Consider the following 22,513-nt stretch of genomic DNA (forward strand, 5'->3'; position numbering starts at 1 on the left):
AAGAACAGTGCAAATTACTCTAAGGGGATTATCGATAACAATTGCATTCTAGAATACCATCTCTAATTCGTGGCCACACGTGTGTTTACGTTTTGAAGAATCTTAGTTTTAAGAGATTTTGGCATGGATTTTGCCAAGAAAATACTGAGCAAGTATGGCTGGAAGGAGGGTGAGGGACTGGGCAAGAACAACACAGGCATTGCTGCTCCACTTAAGGCCAGCTTGAAGTTCGACAACGCTGGCTTGGGAGTGGACCGTGCCCAGGAATTCAATGACCACTGGTGGGAGCGTTGTTTTAACGAGGCGGCCAGCAACGTAGATGTCCAGGTGCAGCAGAATGGCAAGATCACTACCGGTCGCAAGGAGGGTGAGGATGCCGTGGAGATATCCACCAAAGGGTTCTCCGCTCGCAAGCTAAAGAAAGCGAAGGAGCAGCACGTCAGCGATGGCAAATCCACATACGACAACTTCCTGCAAACGGCACTGCTTACCCAAGGTGGCGGAGAGGTGGAGAACACGGAGCGCATTCGCGTGGAGGACATAGCAGTGACCAAGGTGAGCGTGCTGACGGACGAGGAGCTGTTCAAGGCCTGCGGTGGAAGGACAGCTCATAAGGGAGCTCGGCACGGTCTCAAGCTGACCGGAAAGATTGCCCGTTTGGAGCAGCAGGAACGCGAGTTGCTGGAGAGGATGCAGAGCAAACTGAAGGCCGCAAAGGAGCAAGCGACAGATCAGAAACAGAAAAAACAGATGGACTTAAATACAGAAGGGTCCCTAGTACAAGCAAAAGATAATTTGGAGTCCATAGAGGAGCCCATGGGGGCACCTCCGAAGTCAAAAAAGAAGAAAAAGGATAAAACTGAAAAGTTAGAAGAGGATGTTATCGAAGAACAAACGGTGCTGCCCGTGAAATCAAAAAAGAAAAAGAACAAAGCTGATAAAATATCTGAGGAAGAATCTGTAAATACTGTAAATATAGCTGATGACGAAGTTGAGCCTGTGAAGTCTAAAAAGAAACGAAAAACAGAGGAAACTCTGGGCGAAACTGAAGCGCCGGTTAAAACCAAAAAGAAGAAAAAGAACAAGAAGGCAAAGTAGCAGTAATTCTAAGTTAGTCTTAGTATACGCTAAGTTAAAGTGTAAATTATAAAGAAAATGAAAACGTGTAAATAGAATCTGTAGGTATACATATTCTGCACATAAAACTGCATGTATTTATCGTTCTAAAAAATCTATACACGGCGCGGGGCATTGTAAAACTAAAGTTAACGTTTGGTCACCTAATTATAAAGCCACAATCCTCTGGCGGATTGGATCACTTTCTGCCCTTGGCCTTGATGCGCCGCGACTTGCCCAGCCGCTTGTTGACCGAAGCTCCCGCCTTAACTCCTCGTTGCCGACGCGAGGATCCCTTCTCGCCATCCAATCCCGCCGATGAGGACTTGGTGTTCCGCTTCATTCCCTTCTTCTTGCCACCAAAGCCGAACTTCTTGTTGCGCTTCTTCCGATTGTCGGCCGATTGTTTCTGTTTGGACTCTAAGGCCTTGGCGTCTTCCAAGAAGTCCAGGTTCTTCAGCTTTCCCTTGCGGAACTTTTTCAGTTTGTCTAGCATTTCCTTCTTCTCGGCTTCGCGCTGTACCTTGGTCTGCTTGGCCAGCATCTTGCCCATCTTGCGCTGCTCGCGGATCTGCTTGATGCGTTCGGATTTGGCCTGTCCCTGCTGCTTGGCCATCAGATTGGCGCGCACCTTCTGCATGTGCTCGTCGGACTTGGCCATTTCAGCGAAGTAGTCATCCGGACGGCGGGTCTTGATGCCCAGTTCATGCAGACGTGGAATGCCCTCCAGAACAGCAGATTGGGCTTGTCTATGAAAGAGCATTTCGCGCTTGAAATCGTTCAGGACGGGATCTTCTTCGGGACGAATATAAGGCAGCTTGTGGTTGCCCTTGAACAGATTAGCACGCTTCTGTTCGTGCTTTTCCAGCTGAACCGCCAATTCGGGGGCCAAGGGAGCCAATGTGTTGACCATGTCCAGACGTTCCTGCCATGGTAGCTGCAGCCGAATGGCTTCTGTTTTCGCCAGGAGTTTAGTCTACAAAAGGATAGTACTTAGTGAGGAATCAATAATTATGACTATATACTTACCACATCATTAACTGTGTCTCGCTGCTTGCCGTTAAACTCCACATTTAGACCTGGTTTCAAATCGCCACGCTCAAAGGCCGCTTGCAACTGCACATTATAAATAAAATGTTAGTGTTTGTCGGACATACGTCCAAGTTTTATCACTCACCTCTGCGTCAGAGTTGTCACCCGAATCGTAGCCGGAGCCGCTGTCCTCCATTTCAAAGTCTGACATTCTTAAATTAGGTAAAATCTAGATTTGTAAATTAAGAAAACAGTTTCAACACGTGCGGCCCGATAGAGGTGGACCAATTCAATTGCAGATTTATCGTTATCGGACTTCTAATGTTTTGAAAACAAAGGAGAATCATCGATGTTTCCATCGATGTCTGCCGTCTCTATTTGATGCCGATTAAACCTATCGTTGGCTGGCTTCGCTTTTAAACACTTGCCGCTCTTAGTTTGTTTAATAATTAAACTTACGTGCCCAATAAAATGTCTACGAATCTGGCGAATGTGTACGCGGAGCTGATGCGCCGATACGGCGAGACATATACCATTACCTACGGCCCACCGCCAACCTATTTGGCCAGCATAGCTGGAGCTGCGGAGGCGGGAAAGAAGATAGTGTTTCTTTTTAGAGAAGAACGCAGTGGTGCCGCTGCGTCCAGGATTCGGACCACGCCTGTCAAGCGGGAGCGTAAGTCTGAGGGCACGTCCGAGCTGGATCTTACGGGAAGTCCCCTCAAGGATGACTGTGAAGTGGAAGCCATTGGAGATCAGTCACTGGATCTGCAACTGGAGGACAAAAACCCCTGGAAGCTGGAAGAGGAGTTCCACCGGGGAATACCCGCAAACACGGCGAGGTCCATTATCTGTCAAGAGTCCTTTCAGCAGACCGACGGTCTGGGTTCTGTGTGGTTCCTGTGCGACGCGCAAGACTTGGGCCAAACGCAGCTGCTACAATACGAGTTCGATAAGTCGCACTTCTCACGGGGAATCCTCAGCTATCAGGGTGTGGTACCAGCCTATACGGTGACCTCTCAGTCCCTAGTGCGGCAACACTCCTCTCCCGGTAGCCATCCAGCTGAAACTGTCATCGAAAACAACTACATAGTGAACTCCAACATGATGCTACGCTGTTCCTATTCCACCAACGCCCCTCTTCCACTCTTGATAAACCTGCACGACTGCGAAGTGACTCTGAATAACACATTCCGCGTGGGTGATTGCAGTTCCCTGACCCAGGACTTTATGAATCAGCTACGTATCTTGGTCTACATACGCGAGGATATCGTAAACTACCACAAGGATGTGCAGCAGGGCATTGCCAGGGATCCCAAGTACCGTTGTGGCATTGGGATCGATATGGACGAGTTGCGGGAGGCGATTAACAAGACCATGACAGATGTGTCGGGCTTTACGGATCTTCCCTCACATGGTCTTGGGGGAGACTCCGACCTCGAGGATGTGGTGCATCGGGCCAAGATCCGTAGGATTACAGATCTCACCGACAAACTCTGGGAGCTGCTCAAGTGTAAGATAAATGTATATGTTAACCGGATAAATGTTTTTAAGGTCGTGTTTAAGTCTCTCTACAGATGGTTAACTGTTGTTCTGTTTTTTAAGGTTGCGACTCTTATAAGGACCTAAAAATGGCCTTCAATATGTTATTCCAGTGCGCTGCCCGATGTAATATAGTGGTAAGATCACTAGTATAAGTAGTTTTCACAATTTCCTTAGTAATATAACATTTTTAGAATACCCCCACCAATAAAAATCGCCTGGCCGAGATAATCAAAGAGCTGGCTAATCGTCGATTAGCCATGCCTTGTCTTAGTGGCGCCGAGCCCTTGGAACTCCTTCTGGAGATTGGCCTAGAGAAGGTTTATAAGGACTATGAATTTATCTACACCGAAAGCAAAATGTGCAGCACAAACCTGCTGAAGCACACAAGCGAGGTGGCAACGGCAAATGATGATGATGACTCACCGCAGAATCTGCCTCAGCTGCGAAAATCCTTGCATAATGCGGTTAGGGGTGATCCCACGCCCGGAGCGGGCGGAATGCGAAAGACGTTGCTGCATCACAATGGTGCCGACAAGTCGGGGAATGCAAAGTATGCCAGCAAGGACGACGACGAGGCGGGATTTAAGAATAGTCATTTTGATGAGCATGAGAGTATGGAGCGGGTCTCCAAGCTGTTTCAAATACACTGCACTTTGGAGCATCTGTTGATGATACAAGTGCACCTCAATTTGCCAAACGGTATGACAATTTAGAAAACTTTCTCTGCATTAAATGAATGTTTCATATATTCTATTTTCAGCTTATTGCGATATCTGCTCCAAGCTGCTAAAGAAAACCCCTCGCCTGCTGGAAGCCATCGATGACCAACTTAGTGACGTGATGGATATCAATATCTCTGCTCACTGTGTCAGCTCCCATTTGGATGGCAAGGAGCCCTACTCGCGTCACATTACCATGCGATCGTATAATAAATTTCGAGAAATAAAGACCACTTTTTACTACAACTCTGACAACATTTGTCCCCCAAATCTGGCCGAGTGCTTTCAAAGCGATGGTGAGCATGAATATGAAGAAATATTTTAATTTTTATTCTAATTCTAATTTTGTTTTGATTCTAGACAAAAAACTTGTCAAGGAGCGAACCTATCATTCCTGGTTGTATCATAAGATTCGTACACTTCAGTGATTATATGAGTATGTTATATTTATTTGCACTTTTTGTTCTAAAAAATCAATTAAATTGTTCATTAAAAGCGGATTTAGTATGTATAATAAATTAATATTTTTTCTAATTAGATGTGTAAAAAAAATATATCTAGGGATGTTCATAAACACTTTACTTCTCAGAATATCCGCTACATGATGCGAATTTCAATTCAGATTTGTATTTTATTTTATTATTAAATCTATAACCCTTTTTTACTTTTTAATTCAAATGGTTGGGCTTGTTTTACATGATGCTTTTCTCGCCATTTGCAACGCTATCGACGCTTTTCATGCGAACCCCGAAAAAACCCAGCAGCGCACACCGAAATCATGTTAAACGAATTCGTACAAGTTTTAAGCCGACCCAGAGGCTGCTGCCGTTGCATTGGGGCGAAAATCTAGACAAAAACCCGACCGAAATCCGCTTCCGCCCTGCTCGCACTTTTATTGCCGTGTTCTTGCTGGCCATATTCTAAACAAAGGCCAGATCCGCGAGCATTTTGGCCAATAGCAAGCTCAGTAATGTTGCAAAATGAGGCGAGCGAGAGAACGTGTGTGTGCCCAATGGATATTGGGGTAAAGAGTGGCGAAGGCGTCTCGGCGCCGTCGACTAAACACAATATGTTACAATCCAATTAGCCGGGTGCGCCACTTGGCCAAGACGAGCGATACTGGTCCCGTTGCCGATTGATTTGCATTTTGTCAGACGTGCGTGGAACGCGCTGCGGTTCGGACGTGTTTTTTCCTTGGTAGCCCTGCTCCTCTTTCGAACTTCCGTTTAACGTTTGGAACAAGGAGCCGCCAGGATTATTACGCGAGTGTCCTGCGCAGGAGCTGCAAAAATCAACTTGATCTGTGGACAGTGGACAGTTTGTGGCAGTTAAATTCAATTAAGTTCGTTCTAAATGCCAATTATCGCGAGTGCCTAATCCAATTAACCACAAAATGGTGTGTATTAATTACTCAACGAAATGGTCCCGCATCCTGCATAATCAAATAAAGATTTCTTGCCATAAAAAGGATACTCGATAGGCTGTGCGAGTAGCCCTTGAAGTGCTCAACTCTTGCGGCTTAGCGAAGCCCTAGAGAAGACGGACTGGATTTAATTCTTGTGAAACGAGAGATACCCCTTTGGTCTTAAATCATCCCTGAGTTTTTGCCAAGGATAATTAAGTTTTTATCCTCTTGTCGAGGTCTTTTGCCACTCATTTCCTAGAAGAGATGTAGGAAAATATATACTTTTTTAGAGCTAGAGGCAAATTCTTAAGTACTTGCCTTCGAGGCTCCAGTCTCAGTCTAGATTTATAATTTTAATTAGAAGCTAGTGAGTGGCTTTCATATACAAATTATTTTTATTGAAATTTAAGTGATCAAAGTTCATTAAAAATAGTATAAATATTAAAAATTATTAAGTACTAAAGTCTTAGAAGTTTTTTCATGTAATTAACTAATAATTCGCATGTAATTGAGAAGAATTGAATTTTATGAATAAATTCAGTTAATAAAAATATTTGAAAATTTTTAAGAAAACTGAAATTATCAGTGCGAGTTTTTTTTCAAAACCACTATAATTTCAAAAAATATCAGACGTTCTCCTACTGAGCCAAGTCATTTTCCTTACCTCTAGGGCCTCGAGTTCTTCTTTAAGTTTGGCTATGCCTTCCTGACCATAACCCTTATGATCATGATCTGGATGTCACTGGCCCGTGCCTCGATGTTCGATCGTGAAATGGAGGAGACGCATTACCCGCCCTGTACTTACAATGTGATGTGCACCTGTTCCAAATCCTCTACGGATCTGGGGATTGTGCACTGCAAGAACGTTCCGTTTCCCGCACTGCCGCGCATGGTGAACCAATCAAAGGTGAGTGGGTTTTGTTCTTAGAAATTATTTTGAAAATCTGGCATTCTGAGATTCTAAATTTCCAAGCAAGACCTGTTAAATCTTAATTAATAAAGTCGTTTCTAATGTGTACTTAATACTCTTAATCGGGGTCAGGTTTTCATGCTGCACATGGAGAATACGGGTCTGCGCGAGATCGAGCCGTACTTCCTGCAATCCACGGGATTGTACCGGCTGCAGATTTCGGGAAATTACCTAACCGAGATACCGGAAGACGCCTTTATCGGGCTTGAGCGGTCGCTGTGGGAGTTGATCCTGCCGCAGAATGATCTGGTGGAGATGCCCTCGAAATCGTGGCGGCACCTGAAGAAGCTGCGCCACCTAGACCTGGGCTATAATCACATAACGCACATCCACCACGACTCGTTCCGAGGACTAGAGGACTCGCTCCAGACGTTGATTCTGCGCGAGAACTGCATCTCGCAGCTGTCACCGCACAGCTTCTCGGGGCTGCTTATCCTGGAAACCCTAGATCTGAGTGGCAACAACCTTTTCGAGATTGATCCGAATGTGTTTGTGGATGGTATGCCACGTTTGACTCGCCTCCTGCTGACGGACAACATTCTCTCGGAGATCCCATATGACGCTTTGGGGCCGCTGAAGAGCCTGCGCACCCTGGATATCTCCCACAATGTGATTTGGTCGCTGAGTGGCAACGAGACGTATGACATCAAGGCCAGTACCAAGCTGAATCTGGATAATTTGCACTTGGAGTACAATCACATCGAAGTGCTGCCGCCCAACTCGTTCAAGTACTTTGACACCGTAAACAGGACCTTCTTTGATGGCAATCCCATCCACACATTGAGGGTAGGTTACCTTTTTAAGGATATTTTCCATTTTACTTAAATAATTATTGTCCTCAAAGCTTTAAATATATATATTTGTATCATTATAAACTCTATTTCGCAGGAAGATGCCTTTAAGCCCGCTCGGATCAGAGAGATTTACATGCGATACTGCGGCCTGACTAATATATCGATTCAGGCCTTTGACAGCTTGGTGAATAGCCTGCAGATCCTCGACCTGTCTGGAAACAATCTCACCAAGCTGCATCACAAGCTCTTCAACAATTTCGATGTCTTGAGGTGAGCCAAAAACACCTCTATATACTTAGTTGCTACCCCGGTTTCCCTCACTCATTTAACACACACGGGGGCCTAATCGGATTGTCTAGGGGCTTCACTCCGTTCCCTCCGTGTTGTATGTGGGCTAAGAGTGTGACCCGATTTTAAAGAACCCGCCGAGGAGGAGGGAAAAGCCGCGCAACCAGGCAATTGTGCAAAAAACAGCCGACACTGAAGGAAAAGCTTAGACATAAAAAAATGCTGAAATTATTAATCAATACAAGTTTGCAAAGCTATTTAGTTTGTTATGTGAGAAGCATGACTTCCTCAAAGAATTCAATAGAATGGAATATATAATTTTTATTTATATTATTATTTTCCTTACTCGTTATAGGGTCATCAGCATGCGAGACAACAAGATCAAGATCCAGAAACCCACCGAAACCTTTAATGCCATGCACTACACTCTCCTGAAACTGGATCTCAGTGGGGACCGGAATGATCCCACCAATTTGCAGACTCTGCGCAAGTAAGTGACCCCCACAGCACTGAGAGAATATCCTGCTTCCCACACACACACCCCTTACCCCATTACCACTCTTCTATTTATTTACCAAAAAGTATGACCAGAATGCGGAATATGCGCTCGCTGTCGATCTCGCGGATGGGCTCCTCCTCCCTGGGACCGGAGGACTTTAAGGACTTTGGTGTGGAGCTGGAGGATCTGCAGATCACTAGGGCTAGTCTCTCCGGGATTCAGTCGCACGCATTTAAGCATGTGAGGGGCCTGAAGCGATTGGATTTTAGCGAGAATGGAATATCTAATATTGAGAATGATGCCTTCCATGAGGTAAATGCATTTTTAAAGGGGGATTTATTTTATTATATTATATATATTTTATTAAATTTTCTCTCTCTTTAGATTGGTCACTCTTTGATCTCTCTGAAGATGTCCCATGGCTATTCGGGCAGTGCCCTCCCGGCGGAGGCTTTGAGGCACCTAACCTCGCTGCAGGAGCTGGACTTTAGCAACAATCATATTAGCAGCATGAGTGATACTAGTTTCCATTTCTTGAAAAATCTGCGATTGCTAGAGCTGCACGATAACCGCATCGAGCAGGTTTCCAAGGGCACCTTCCAGGGCGACATTCACTCAAAGCTGGAGGAGATCTCACTGCGCTTCAATCACCTGACTTCAGTGTCGACATATACCTTCTTTGATCTGGAAGCATTAAGGAAATTGCATCTGGATGATAATAAGATTGACAAGATTGAGCGAAGGGCCTTCATGAACCTGGATGAACTGGAGTATCTGAGCTTGAGGGGTAATAAGATCAGCAATTTGGCAGAGGAATCCTTCCAGAACTTGCCGAATATGGAGATCCTGGACATGGCATTCAATCAGTTGCCCAACTTTAACTTTGATTATTTTGATCAAGTGGGAACGCTGTCCAATCTAAATGTTAATGTGAGCCACAATCAAATCAGGCAACTGATGTACAATTCCTCATGGAGTGGAAGAAATGAACATGGTAATGATAATGGCATGATTATTTAAGTTATTTAAAACTTAAATCATAATTATATATTTTTGTTCATATTTTCAGGCGGCATGTACCACTCGAACATTAAGATTTTGGATCTCTCCCATAATAACATATCCATAATTCACCCGGGCTACTTCCGTCCGGCGGAGAATTCACTGACCCATCTGCATTTGGGTTATAATTCGTTAATGGTGGGTATCCCTTTGAGTTATATTGAAAATAATTTATTACATGCATATATTAAATGATTGTAGAACACCACTCGCGATGTCTTTGGCAACATGATTAACTTGCAATGGCTGGATCTTAGCTACAATTGGATCCATGAGCTCGACTTTGATGCATTCAAGAACACCAAGCACTTACAATTGGTGTATTTTGGCCACAATTATCTCAGCGATATACCGCAGGATATCTTCAAGCCTGTCCAAGCTTTACGAATCGTTGACTTTTCGCACAATCATCTGCGTGGCCTGCCCGACAACCTCTTCTATAATGGAGGAATGGAGAAGTGAGCCAAGGTTTTCTGAAATGTTTTCCTTAGAAAATTACACCAATTGTGGTTTGTTGTTTTTAGATTGGATGTGTCGCACAACATGCTTTTGAAGATTCCATCCTCGTCGCTGTCAAGCTTGGCTGCCCTGACTCTGTGCGAATTGCATTTGTCCAATAACTTTATCTCCACCATTCACAGCATGGATCTGTCCAATAAGTTTAGAGTGAGTTGAAACATTATTTAAGGTTTTTTTTTTTAAATAATAAATGTAAATATATATTTTTTAGTCACTTCGCTACTTGGATATATCCTATAACTACTTGCTGCGTATTGAAGACGCCGTCTTTGCCACTATGCCCAAGTTGGCTGTGTTGGATCTGTCTCATAATCGGGATCTTAAGGTGATGGATAAGTCGTTTATGGGTCTAGAGAACTCACTGATCAAGCTGGGATTGGAGAATGTTTCCTTGAGCACCGTGCCCGAGATTCGTCTAAAGTTCCTGCGTGAGTTCCGTTTGGGCTACAATGAACTGCCCTCGATTCCCCAGGAGTTGGCCACCAATATGTCCAATCTTCGCATGCTGGACCTCTCCAACAACGATTTGACTAATGTGCCCTTGATGACACAATCTCTGCCACATCTGAGGTGGGTTAAGAGCATATATTATATTTTATATATATTGATCAATTATTAATTAATTAATTTCCCCATCAGGCGTCTGATGCTGTCTGGAAACCCCATCACCTCGCTGAACAACAACAGCTTTGATGGCGTCAATGAGGATCTGGAGATGCTGGATATATCCAATTTCCGGCTTCACTACTTTGAGTATGGCTGCCTGGACTCATTGCCTCATCTGCGATCCCTGAAGCTCACTGCTTATTCACACATCGAGCACTTTAACATTCCATATTTGCTGCGCCATCACTATAATATTCGCCAGCTGTGGATTGAAGCACCGCAGCCCTTCACCAGGATTATCAAGAAGGGTTCTGGACCCACTCTGGAGATGCAGACCCTCTGGCTGGGCAATCCCACCGATCTTCAGCGCGAAATGGAAGGCCATCTGCCCTCCAAGCTGACCAACATCACGTTCAGTGGTCCACAGTTTAGTAATCTGCACGAACGTATCCTGAGGGTGGGTCTTATTTATAGACTTAAGTTTATTCCTTACTTTAAATATATGAAATATTTTTTAGGGCATGCGTTCTCCCTATCTGTACATGCAATTGTTCAACACCTCACTTCAAGCCCTCCCACCGAATTTCTTCAAGTATATGGGCCGTGTTCGAAACATTTCGCTGGATATTCGTTATAACAATCGCAACCTGAAGAAGATTCCCAACCCAAATACGGGAGCTGTGCCATATCTGCCCAACAGTGTGTTCCTCACCGATCTGAAGATGTCCCACACGGATCTCAATTGCGATTGTGATTTGGGGTAAACTATATTCTATTTCCTATGTGCTTTAATTATTTCTCATTATCCCATTCAGTTGGGTTGAGTTCTGGCAGCGTAAGAGGCGCCAATATATTTGCTCTTCGCAGACCTGGACCGATACTGTCTTCCGCACTTTCATGAACTCACCGTGCCAGGTGTACGGACGCCATAACTGCGATGATCATGATGATGATCTAAGAGAGACACGCTGCGAAAACAAAGGAGGTCAACAGCTAATGGAGGTATATTCTTAAGATATAAAATATTGAACAATTTATTCTTAATTTTATACTTCCTTTGTAGGCCCTCAAATTCGATCTGGAGTGCGGCTGGGATAATGCCAATTGCCGGGAGGCCGCCTTTGTGGTGGTCATGGTCTGCGTGGCCATGGTCTTCTGGATGTGACTTCTGCACTTTGCATATAAGACGTCCACCGACTTTTATAGCATTCTAGAGCAGGTCTATGGCAGGCAGGTTGTGTAAGTCCTGCCATCAGATGTCTAGAGTTTAAGCTTGATGATGAGACTTTGGCCACTTTTGACTCCTTTCGCAGTTAGTTGTTTCTCTTCCGAATACCTTCTCTCACCACTCCGCTGTGTAGCGTCAATCTTTAGGTCCTTGGTAACGCCTTATATGTAGTAATCCTCACGAACTCACAATCCACACTCACCACACACCTCACCTTTCTGTCTGACATGTATGTATATTTTTGTAGGCCTCGATTTGAACCACATATAATCTCCAGCTATCTTATAAACACGTCTTACTTAGCCCACGAATATTTTCTGTACTTCTTTTATAAGTTAGGTCACTGCTTAAACGCTGCTTAAACAATTCCAAAATGAAAGTCTGTAAAATGTTTCATAAACATATAATAAATATTTACGGTAGGTTAAGTTCGCCTCTGCTTCTGACTGTCTTTTTCCTTATTTTTTTTTGAGGGGGTACATTATGATTTTTATGGGTCTGCTGGGTCGGCAGAAAAGTACTTGCTACAAACAAATTATGTTCACAATTGCCGGACCAGGCAGCTGGGCTGGTCAGTAACAAACAATTAAAAACTTTTTGCTTAAAGTTTCCTCCACTTCGTATACGGCTTTTCCATACGATAAATTATTGTGTGTAAAGCGGCGTCCGCTTTTCCTCTCTTACTTTTATTTCGTTTCCTTTCGATGGCCTTTTTGTTGAGGGTATTTTCTGTTAAATGGGAATTCTGGAACACACAGAAAAGGAAAGTATTTAAGAAGTGTTCAATATACCAATCAATGTCGGGAATTTGCCAGGCAGATATAAAATAAAACTATAACTATGTTAAAGTTATAATGTTTGATCATTTTCGAGCGCACTTTTTTACTATTACTTTTCACCTAGTGAATTAAAAAATAAAAACATAGAAACTGTTCTAGTTTATGTTCCTAAGTTCATAAGGTGAAAAGATACTCAATATTTTAATCGTATTGCACTGTTAAACAGCTTTAATTCTTCAATCAAGTAAAAGAAGGCTATTTAAAATATATATTTTCATTCTAGGGTATTAAGAACCCGCTTTCCTTAGACACTCCAGTTTCCTTTTTACACACATAGATATATATTTTTGGAAGTTTTATTGAGCTAAAGTACTTTGTGATATATGGACAGGCTGGAGGGGAAGGTGGACGTGGGCGGCGCACTAAAGTTCAAATGGGGCAGCAACAATCTCATCAACTTCCCGTTTATGCACTTTTCCGATTCCGGTGGCTGGTGTGGGCGCCTCGCACCGGCCGCAGTAGTGGAGCTGTTTTCGGAGAAAAGCGGAAAATCAGAATGGCGGAAAAGCGGTTGGGGTAAGTGGAAAGTGTCTAGAGCACTTTCTGTGGCAGACTTTTTACCTGTTGGCCAATTAAATTTTCAAAACGTGGCCGAACAAAAGTCCAAGCGCCCATATTGCGATGCTCTTCCTGGCTCCAAACAAAAGCTGCACAGTAAAAAATATTTGCAAATATAAAAGGAATAAGTACAATTAAATTAATAATATTTAAATTAATATAATAGAATTTTTGAGACGTGGGAAACTAATTAAAAGTGCTTGTGTACGAATTGAAGTTAAAGTTTTGATTGTGGAATGATAGTATTATTTCAAGTGTAAAGGGTAACGATGGAGTAAAACAGTATTGGCCAACTTTGTGGGCAAAGTTTACGACATGAACTCACATTGCACGTTGCCGTACTGGGCCAACTGGGCCTTCAGCTCCTGGACGGGGAATGGACAGAGGGACTCCAGGCGCAGGATGGCCGTATCATAGGCCTGCCGCTTCTCGCGCTCCTCCGCCAGATTGTAGTAGTGCTTGCCACTGCACAGGATGACCTTTTTCGCCTGCTCCGCCTTTACGATGGTATCGCCTATTGCAAGACAGTGGGAGTAAGTTTATTAAGAAAACTAAATATAATGCACTTAAATAAGAACAACGTAGGCGCTTAAAGTCTAACGTTTAACTTTATAGTTCTTTTTAAGAGCCTAATCTAGAGGGTCTGCAATAACCATCATAAAAATAAAATCTTTATTCCAAAAATTTAAACAGTTTATAAAGCGTGGCAGCTTCTCTAAAATTATTATCCTTCCTCATTTGCTCATAATTTATATAATTCAGTTTAAAAGCCACGTTCTCTGACAAGTATTAAGGAACATGACACGTGTCAGAATAATTGACATCATCCAAATGACTATATCTGTACTGCTAAGAATACAACAAGAATATAATTAAATGAGAACGTGGTAAAAGGTTAATCATATTTTAAAGTACATATTTTATAATAGAAATTGTCACTTCAAAATGCTATTCCCATTTCCTGTACAAACCCAGGCCATAAATATAACATCTTACTCACCAAACACATTGTGGAAGAGTGTGCCCGGCTGGAAGTCTTCATGTGTGGATGTGGCAGCCGGGAGACGGAGGAGCGTCTTTGGGGCCACCACTATCAGTGGCTTCCGGAAATTTCTCGCCAACTGGCGACGCAAGACATGGTAGTACTGGGCGGGCGTTGTGGGGTTAACGATGTGCACGTTGACGGAATCGCCATCTGGGGCGGTCTCCTTGGAGTCGCACAGTTGCAGGAAGCGTTCGATGCGACAGGAACTGTGTTCCGAGGCAGCACCATCGTATCCATGGGGAAGCAGCATCACCAGGGCATTTGACTCCATCCATTTGGCTAAGAGAAATATACTCTTAATTATAAGGTTAAAGAAGAAAAGTATCTGTTTCTGGTCAAGTCAACAGGAAACTCTCAATTAATGTAGTAATTAAAAAGAAATCTTCTTACTAATAGTTAATTCCTAGCAAGTTTGTATAACTATTTCGATAATACATCTTTACTCACTCTCTCCGGACACAATAAAGGTATCAATAATGATCTGTGCTCCATTGGCAAAGTCCCCGAACTGCGCCTCCCAGATGATTAGGTTATTGGGATTATCAATGGCCATGCCATACTCAAAACCCAAGACCGCCTCCTCCGATAAAATACTATGAGCCAGTTCCAGTTTTCCGCCATTTCCACCTTCCATGCTGTTGAGTGGGACAAACATCTCGTTGGTCTGCTGATCCACCAGCATGGCATGGCGATGGGAGAAGGTTCCTCTGCCCACATCCTCACCACTGATTCGGACATTGTGTCCCTGGTACATTAGACTACCGATGGCCAATGCCTCCGCTGTAGCCCAATCGATCTTGGCCCCATTCTCCAGCTTCTTCAAGCGAGCTGTGACATGGGTTTTAAGTAGATGAGGATGGATGTTCTACAAAGGATGGGGGTTACTCTTATTCTTTAATTAAAAATCAAAATGATAACTTACAAAGTCTTCAGGGAAGGCCACACTATGTTGTCCAATATAATGCAACAAGGAGTAGTCCAAGCCAGTATCCCAGTATGTCAGCTCCTTGGAGGGCGCCAACTGAAGATCCTTCCACTGTTTCTCAAAATATGAAGGCGGCGGCTGATAGGTAGGAGCCAAGGCCAACTCCTCGCCCAAATACTTCATGTAGTTATCCCTCATTTCCTTGGCCTGTGACTCAGAGAGAACTTGCTCCTTGGCCAGTTGCTGGGCATATAAATCCGGTACCGATTCCCTTTGATGGACAATCTTGTAAACTAGAGGATTCGTGAAAGTGGGATCGTCCAACTCGTTGTGGCCCCAGCGACGGAAGCAGTTGAGATCGATGAAAATGTCCTTGCGGAACTCCCTCTGATATCGGAAGGCCAGATTCGTGATGCGGGCCAGGGCCTCAGGATCATCACCGTTCACATGGAATACCGGCGCTTGGATGGACTTGGCCAAATCAGAGGTATAGGCCGTGGATCGTCCACGTTCTCCGGGGGTGGTGAATCCCACCTGGTTGTTTACAATCAAGTGAAGGCTACCGCCCACCTCAAAGTGCGGGACATAGGCCATGTTCAGGCACTCCTGGTTAATACCCTGCCCGGCGAAGGCTGCATCTCCATGCAGGATTACGTTGAGTACATGTTGGCCAAAGGGCTGACTGTCGCTATCTCCAAAGGCGCCCTCGCCCCTCATCTGCTGCTTGCAACGCGTTTTGCCCATGGCCACGGGATTGGCAGCCTGAGAGAGCGAACGGAGGACAAAGGATCCGGAAGATAAAATCGGGAATCAAATTTCAAAGTTTGGCGTGTGTCGGCTTACCTCCAGATGCGAGGGATTGCGCACCATGCTGAAGTTCAGGTTCTTGCCCAGCACCTGCAGCTGCTCGGAAACATCTGTGTGCGGTTTGATTAAATTAAGCATACGCCATGTGTGCTTAGGCTAGCAAACGTACTTTCATTCCCTTGCTTGAAATATTTGCTCGACTGGATAGTACCCTTTTACTTAGATTATTTCTTTACTTTACTATTACAAATTTAAGTAGGTTTCTGAATATTACATAAAAAAGAGTCATTGAAAAAGAGGAAAAACTGAAACCATTTATTCTTCTTAGATAATGTTTTTATAATTGTCACTAACTTTAAAATATGTTCAGGACATGTAGCACAAGATAATGATCCCTTCCTGTTACCTACAGGTACCCTATAAAACTCAACAACAGCAAAAAAAAAAATACCCACGAAATTTACAGGAAAAGTTTCACTTACGGAAATGACTTATGACGTCGGACATAGCCTCGATGTCTTCGGGAAACTCTGATGCGCCGCTGAGTTTGCGGAAAACTTTCGCCGGCCGCATGTTGAGCAGGGCGGCCTGCAGCGGGGTGCGTCCTCGATGGGGCATCGCCAGGACCACGTGCTCGATGTTCGCTGTCATTCCATTGGACGGTTGTTGTCGTCGTTATTTCCGTTGTTTTCGTTGTTTTAATCAGGATTGCATGCGAGGGAGAAAAGTTTTCGGGGAAAAAGCAGATTAGGGTTAAGTAAGCGTGCTATGATATGTGAGACCTTGTGAAGGTTCACCTGTTCAGGTGTGACAACGTGAAACGATAGTCAGTTTCACCCAGATCCCCCAGGCAAAAATCAAACAAAGCACTGTCATCTCTAATACTTAAACATGAGATAAAGTTTGGAGGTTTGAAATGGGTTCGCGATTTTGGAGAATTTGCTAATCTTGTCGAAGGAGAAACCGTCAGGGATATATTATTCCTACTTTACACTGGAAATAATATGGTAGAGAGCTTAAAATAGAGTTCAAGAGACTTTAAAGTTTGAAACGAATTCAATTAACGCATTAAATTAAATCCCAATTACCTTAAAGATATATTGTTGCCTTCTTAAATTATTCCAAATAATAAGCAAATTTTATGCCACCCTTGTGATTATTTTAAATACACTTTACTTTAGCCTAAAGCTATCTAAACACCTAAAAGGACGACCTGCATGTTAATTTAAATTGCCGAATTTTTAAATGAGGGTGTGAGATAAATGGGAATGAAATATTTTCAAATCCTTACCTTGGACGCTGTCGCGTAGCAGCTGCCAGAAGAAGGCCAGCATGGACTCGGCACCCTCTCCTCCGTACCGCTTGACAGTGGGGAACTTGAGGGCCATGAAATTGTCCCAGGCCTGCGACTTAATTAACAGCTCGGCGATTTCGCATTTCTCGGCATTCTGCAGCTGCTCCTGGTCCAGCGTCTCAAAGTTCCTGGCCAGCCACTCGCGCTCCTCGATGTCCTGCGAAAAAGGCAGCGGGATCAACAAGGTACTATGTTTATGGAAGCGGGGGACACTCGGAGAAAAACGTTTATAAAATAAAAACGATTTAAGAAAGATTTCTAACTTAGTATTTCACCGTTTTTCCAAGTGTCCTGTGAGCGGGCCACTTACCTCGACATAGGAGAACTCCGCGCTGGCTGAGCGGCCGCAGTAAATGTCCTTGAGCAGCTGCTCCAGCTGGGCGACGTCCTGGGCCACCTGCGGACCACTTAAGAGGCCAGCGGTGCGCACCGAGTCCTGTGTCTGCAGTCCATAAAATGCGGGACTTAATTCCTGAAGCTCCTCCTTGCTGGCCGGCCAAAACACGCCCACGAAAATTCACAGGACAAATACACGCAGTCAGGACATCGGGTGGGTGACATTACAAACAATAAAAGGGAGAGCAGGAAGGGAGAATAAAATATGACATTTGCCGGCATGATTTCTGAGGGTCCAAGCGTGGTCCACAACAGGACTCTCCAGGACTCCACCTACCTCGCCCTGATGCTGATGGGATTTACGGTCGCCAATTTGTGTCCGTGCTGGCGAAAGGCCTCAACGAAACGATAGACATTGCCCTGCGAGTTCCTCGATGCCCGCACATCCTCGGCCACTGGAATGAACACATGCGTAAACAATATAAATTTCGACTCACGTTATAAATTATTTAAAAAAGGATTCACGTGCATCTCCCATTGCCACGGCCATTGCTATTGCCTCTGCCACAGTGTGCGGCCTTTTGAATTTATTGGCCTTTTACTTTTATGATATTTATTCTTTGCTTTTTACGCTCCGCTTCATTTTGATGGACTAGCTGCGAGGTATGTGCACTTTCGAATGATATTTGCCCCGCAAATATTTGGGATTCGATTTGGATTCCCATTGAAAAATGCCAAAGAGTGTAAGCGATTGCTTATATAATTTATAATTTACATTTATTTATTAATTCTGAACTGCTAACCTTCTGCACAATCAAATGCTAATTGATAGGTATGTTTGCTTGTTTTAATCAATTGTTTTTGTGTCAGTTTAGTTATCATAGCAAAACGCATAAATATTTCAGCTAAATATATCAAATATTTATTTATTTAATAAATATTCCCAAATAGCCAAAAAAGAGTATTCAATGTTTGTTTATGGACAAACAAATACCGGATTTGTGTTTCATATGAGAAATGGCAATGGTTGTTTTTATTGGTTCTTTTTTCGACCATTTCATTCTCTGGTTGAGCCATTGACAACTCGTTTGCTGCTTAGGTGTTTACGTGCTAAAGTGTTATCCTGCTTAGAGGATTTATATGCGATGACGCATATCACTCGATTACCAAAAAAAAAAAACCCCTTGGAAAATCCGTGGGACAGGACACGGGTCACAGAATCTCCAGCAGCTGGCGTTTGGCATTAACATTTTGGCAGTTGCCAGTTTTGGACCCGCATTAAAATTGAGTTTCCTCAAAAATTTATGCAATTTCTCGACAACATTTTCGGTGATAAATCAATTTAATGTTAAAGTGTAAGGTCGCCCTGGACAGGACAGGAATGATGAATTGTATTTGCGGCGACAACATTTCAACTTGGGCGTGTAAATATTATTGGAGCACAGCGGCGCGTCCTTTGCCAAAGGATAATGGTTGCCCTCGCCGAGATGCAGGCAAAGGACGCAAGGCAAGCAAACAAGTTGGCGGGCACAGCAGAAGTCGCCTTCTGTATCCTCCCAGGAGGCTGTCATGTGAATTTAATCAGACTGCATACAGGAAAATTTATATTTTAAATGGGGAAATTAAATTTCAATAGGAGTGATACATAGTAAAATTAATTGTATAATTATTTTCTTTACCTAGAATAATATTTTTTACCCATTGATACTTGGGTTGAAGAATTAAAAGACTTTAAAAATAAGTGGCTTGTTTTAAAATATATTTTTGAAATGGTAATTGTAAACCTCGTAACCAATTTTTATATACAGAACAATATACTATTATATTCTAATTTCCTGTAAGCTTTTCCCAACAAAATTTCCAGTGCAGTGACTCTTGTTGCTGATGTCATATGGCGACCGTTCCAGCAGCAAAAGCCCAAACCATTGAAGGCTCCTCTCTGCCTGTTAAAGGCTCCCGGCTGACTACCGAGTGGTGTCCACTAACACTGCCTTCAATGGACTGCTGGCCACGGTGTCGATAAGCCCTCAATTGTGTACGCAACTGAGGATGCAGGACGAGCACAAAGGAGTCTCCGCTTTTCGGTCTATTGTTCACCGGACTTTGATATTTTGTCAAGCTTTTGGCAGACTCCCCGTTGTGAGTTTTCGTGTGGAATATCTCTTTTGGTCTGTCTTTGCTTAATTAGTGCAGTTTCGTAAACAGACCATGGGAGGTCTCTCGCAATCTCTTAGCTCTAAATATAAACCCCTAACACTGGACTGCACCATATATATTTCAAGTTTATCAGATTTGTCGCTCGGAGAACAAGTGATAAGCTGAAAACCAGAGATTAGTACGGCCAGGTAACAGGAAAGAAGGCAACATTAAAACCATAAAAAATATTCCACTAGCCAGCAGGAATTGTATTTCTTAGATGGTATAAACAATGAGCTGGTAAAATTTTAAATAATACTGATGAAGGAACATACCTTTTTAACCGCAAATTGTTTGTCTTCTTAAATACATTTTTAAATTGTAAATAAGGAAATATATGTATGTTTATATAAATATGCTAAATAAATATTGGTTCTCAGCTGAAGGTAATAACTAAAAATTACTAAGCTTAATTATTGCATTCTTTGATTATATATTGATTGATATTTTTATATGAGAATTATAGTGACAAATCAAAGCTTAAAATATTCATAACTAGGTCGAAAAAGCATTAATTTAAATTCGGAAAGCTTTTCTATGCTAGTTTTTATAAGATTAACAAATCTGTATACTCAATTTAAATTTTTAAAAATATTAACAATTTTTTCAAATCTTTGACATTTTTAACGATGTAACCCCTTCTAAAATTTTGAAATTTTTGAAGAAAATAAATTTTGCTCGGACATAGCTAGATCGATTCGCTTATTGATGCTGATCAAGAATATATATGATCTATAGGGTCGGAAATGACTCCTTCACTGCGTTTCAAGCTTCTAACTTTAACTTTAATGCAAGGCTATAAATATAAGAAAATGGCCGATGTACCTTGAATTGTTTTTTTTTTTTATTTAAACACTCAAACAATCTTCCCATATATACCCCTCTATATAGAGGGTATTTATGATAGAAACAGATCCAACAGGTTTGGCTCGAACATGTTCGAAGTGCAGGCTAAAGTCACAAACGCCCCGGGATTGAGTTCGTATTTGAGTTTGACTTTTCCTTTTGGTTTCTGAGTTTAGCCGCAGCAATTTGTTTTTGATCTTTTGTTTGGATTGTTGTTGTTTCATGGAGTTGTTGTGGCATTTGTTGTTGGTCAGCTGCTTGGGTCACACCGAACGGTGATAAACAGCCGGCTTGGAAATTAGGGAGGGGTCAAGGGGCCACTACACAAAACACAGACTCAGGCACACAGCACAGAAAACTCCTGTTGATTTCGGAATACATTTCCACTGCTCATTTAGTTGTTTTTGATCTTGGTATACATTTCTTATCGATGCGATGGTTATCTCGACGGATGAGGCTTTTATTTTTTATTATTATTGAAGTCTTGGCAACACTTTGGGATTAGGCACTGAAAACTTGTGGCAATACCTTGAAATTCACGCCGTGGACTCGGTTTGTATCCCCAAACACCCTTCTCGCTGTGATAGTACCGCAAGAGTGGGCGTGGCAGTCTGGCGATTTGCAAATCGGAACTCGCAAAGTAACGCAGCATGCTGATCAATGGGAAGTAGTGCGGAAATCTGCCGGATCACCTGATAAAAATAAAAATACGCGGATACACACTCAGTCCACTGTTGCCGTCGCGGTTCGACCCAGAACTGAAATCTATTAAATTTTGTTTGGAGTCCGGGACCCCCTCAAGTATTCCGAATGCTGATAAGCAGAAGAGAGTATAAAATGTTTCTCTCTTTCATACACATCTCTTTTATACACTTTTTTGTGGCCTACTTTAGGGATCAATGGAACATAAGGTTGGGTCTGTTAATTAACAGTGCTCGTTTGGGTTCTGTTAAGTTATACACATGTAGCTAATGATAATGACACCAAAACATGGCCCCTAGTTGGTATTTCGAAACCGTTTCTTATCAGTTACTAAAGCTGATAATGCAGCAGGTTCGCTGGCCAGTAATTGATGGTGATTATTTGTCGGAGAGTTAAAAAAAAAACGAGGTGAATTCTTTAGGCAGAATGACTCAAGAGTCTAAAAATGTATGTGGTTTTTGGGTAAGGCTTAATTTCATTACATTTAAATTGACTAAACTAAATGGTAAGTATATATATGTTTTAATGGGAATAAGGTTAAGATTAGCCGGAATATTGTCAGGAAAGTCATACAAATAAAGGAAGAATTTAGTAAAGGTTTAAATCATCGTGTAAAACTACCTCAAATAAGGGTTAACTAAAATAAAGAAATGGTAATAAATTTAAATTAAATTAAATAATTGCACAATTATATATGAATCAATTAAATTTTTAACTTTATAAATAAGTATATATTTATATTTCTTCTATTATTTATTGTTTAAAACTTTTTGAATACCTTATTAGTAATAGAAATATTATTTAAATAACTTTCATTCTTCTTGCTTCCAGGTTGGATTAAGAAATGTGCATTAAGAAAGTCCCTTAGCTTTCGAGTACACCCAAATATTCCCGCTGAAAATGTATTTATTTTATCTCTCCCATTACCCGGGCTACCCGTATTCTTGCCTTGTTTATTTCCTCATTAATGAAGGCCATGACACTTTCATGGCCTAATGAAATCAATCCGTAGGCCTTTCGCCGGCGTCGGCCATTCATAAAACTTGAGCTGCAGCGGAAATGCCGTATGATGGGCGGTAATGGGTCATTGTCTATAATTATAGCGGAAGTGTAATCTGTAAG

At 42.6% G+C, this 22,513-nt stretch overlaps 5 protein-coding genes across 8 annotated transcripts; 3 read left to right on the forward strand and 2 right to left on the reverse strand.

The window, feature by feature from the left end:
- Positions 1-123: 123 nt before the first annotated feature.
- On the forward strand, positions 124-1,205 carry LOC110186615 (G patch domain-containing protein 4). Its single transcript, XM_020955849.2, has one exon. The coding sequence runs from the start codon at positions 124-126 to the stop codon at positions 1,096-1,098; it is 975 nt and encodes a 324-aa protein (XP_020811508.2). The 3' UTR covers positions 1,099-1,205.
- Positions 1,178-2,443, reverse strand: LOC110186614 (putative rRNA-processing protein EBP2 homolog). The gene is made up of 3 exons (XM_020955848.2): positions 2,294-2,443; positions 2,146-2,232; positions 1,178-2,092 (listed from the first exon to the last, which is right to left on the reverse strand). The coding sequence occupies exons 1-3, from the start codon at positions 2,357-2,359 to the stop codon at positions 1,316-1,318; spliced, it is 930 nt and encodes a 309-aa protein (XP_020811507.1). The 5' UTR covers positions 2,360-2,443; the 3' UTR covers positions 1,178-1,315.
- A 12-nt stretch (positions 2,444-2,455) lies between these two features.
- On the forward strand, positions 2,456-5,084 carry Zwilch (zwilch kinetochore protein). 3 transcript variants are annotated; one of them, XM_020955844.2, is made up of 5 exons: positions 2,470-3,661; positions 3,754-3,827; positions 3,885-4,392; positions 4,454-4,708; positions 4,773-5,084. In XM_020955844.2, the coding sequence occupies exons 1-5, from the start codon at positions 2,620-2,622 to the stop codon at positions 4,838-4,840; spliced, it is 1,947 nt and encodes a 648-aa protein (XP_020811503.2). In that variant the 5' UTR covers positions 2,470-2,619; the 3' UTR covers positions 4,841-5,084. The 3 variants fall into 3 exon arrangements, 1 of the variants encoding a protein (XP_020811503.2); XR_015273383.1 differs by lacking the exon at positions 4,773-5,084 and having other exon boundaries at positions 2,456-3,661; positions 3,715-3,827; XR_015273384.1 differs by lacking the exons at positions 4,454-4,708; positions 4,773-5,084 and having other exon boundaries at positions 3,726-3,827; positions 3,885-3,917.
- Positions 5,085-5,564: 480 nt separating this feature from the next.
- chp (leucine rich repeat containing G protein-coupled receptor chaoptin) lies at positions 5,565-12,211 on the forward strand. The gene is made up of 15 exons (XM_020956366.2): positions 5,565-5,808; positions 6,488-6,724; positions 6,860-7,573; positions 7,676-7,851; positions 8,225-8,359; positions 8,452-8,680; positions 8,753-9,362; positions 9,438-9,568; positions 9,632-9,888; positions 9,955-10,096; positions 10,161-10,519; positions 10,589-11,012; positions 11,074-11,315; positions 11,371-11,557; positions 11,619-12,211. The coding sequence occupies exons 1-15, from the start codon at positions 5,806-5,808 to the stop codon at positions 11,718-11,720; spliced, it is 3,948 nt and encodes a 1,315-aa protein (XP_020812025.2). The 5' UTR covers positions 5,565-5,805; the 3' UTR covers positions 11,721-12,211.
- On the reverse strand, positions 12,173-21,453 carry LOC110187006 (putative 2-oxoadipate dehydrogenase complex component E1 homolog). 2 transcript variants are annotated; one of them, XM_020956368.2, is made up of 13 exons: positions 21,218-21,449; positions 17,985-18,102; positions 17,622-17,799; positions 17,249-17,468; positions 16,440-16,601; positions 15,994-16,067; positions 15,148-15,912; positions 14,673-15,090; positions 14,181-14,504; positions 13,506-13,694; positions 13,184-13,269; positions 12,936-13,089; positions 12,173-12,528 (listed from the first exon to the last, which is right to left on the reverse strand). In XM_020956368.2, exons 1-12 carry the CDS (start codon positions 21,339-21,341, stop codon positions 12,985-12,987), a joined length of 2,763 nt encoding a protein of 920 aa, XP_020812027.2. In that variant the 5' UTR covers positions 21,342-21,449; the 3' UTR covers positions 12,173-12,528; positions 12,936-12,984. The 2 variants fall into 2 exon arrangements, with proteins under 2 accessions (XP_020812027.2, XP_020812026.2); XM_020956367.2 differs by lacking the exon at positions 12,173-12,528 and having other exon boundaries at positions 12,903-13,089; positions 21,218-21,453.
- Between the last annotated feature and the right edge of the window lie 1,060 nt (positions 21,454-22,513).

The sequence above is a fragment of the Drosophila serrata genome, unplaced genomic scaffold (assembly GCF_035046125.1).
Source record: "Drosophila serrata isolate PLE 108 unplaced genomic scaffold, ASM3504612v1 contig_382, whole genome shotgun sequence".
Lineage (NCBI taxonomy): Eukaryota > Metazoa > Arthropoda > Insecta > Diptera > Drosophilidae > Drosophila > Drosophila serrata.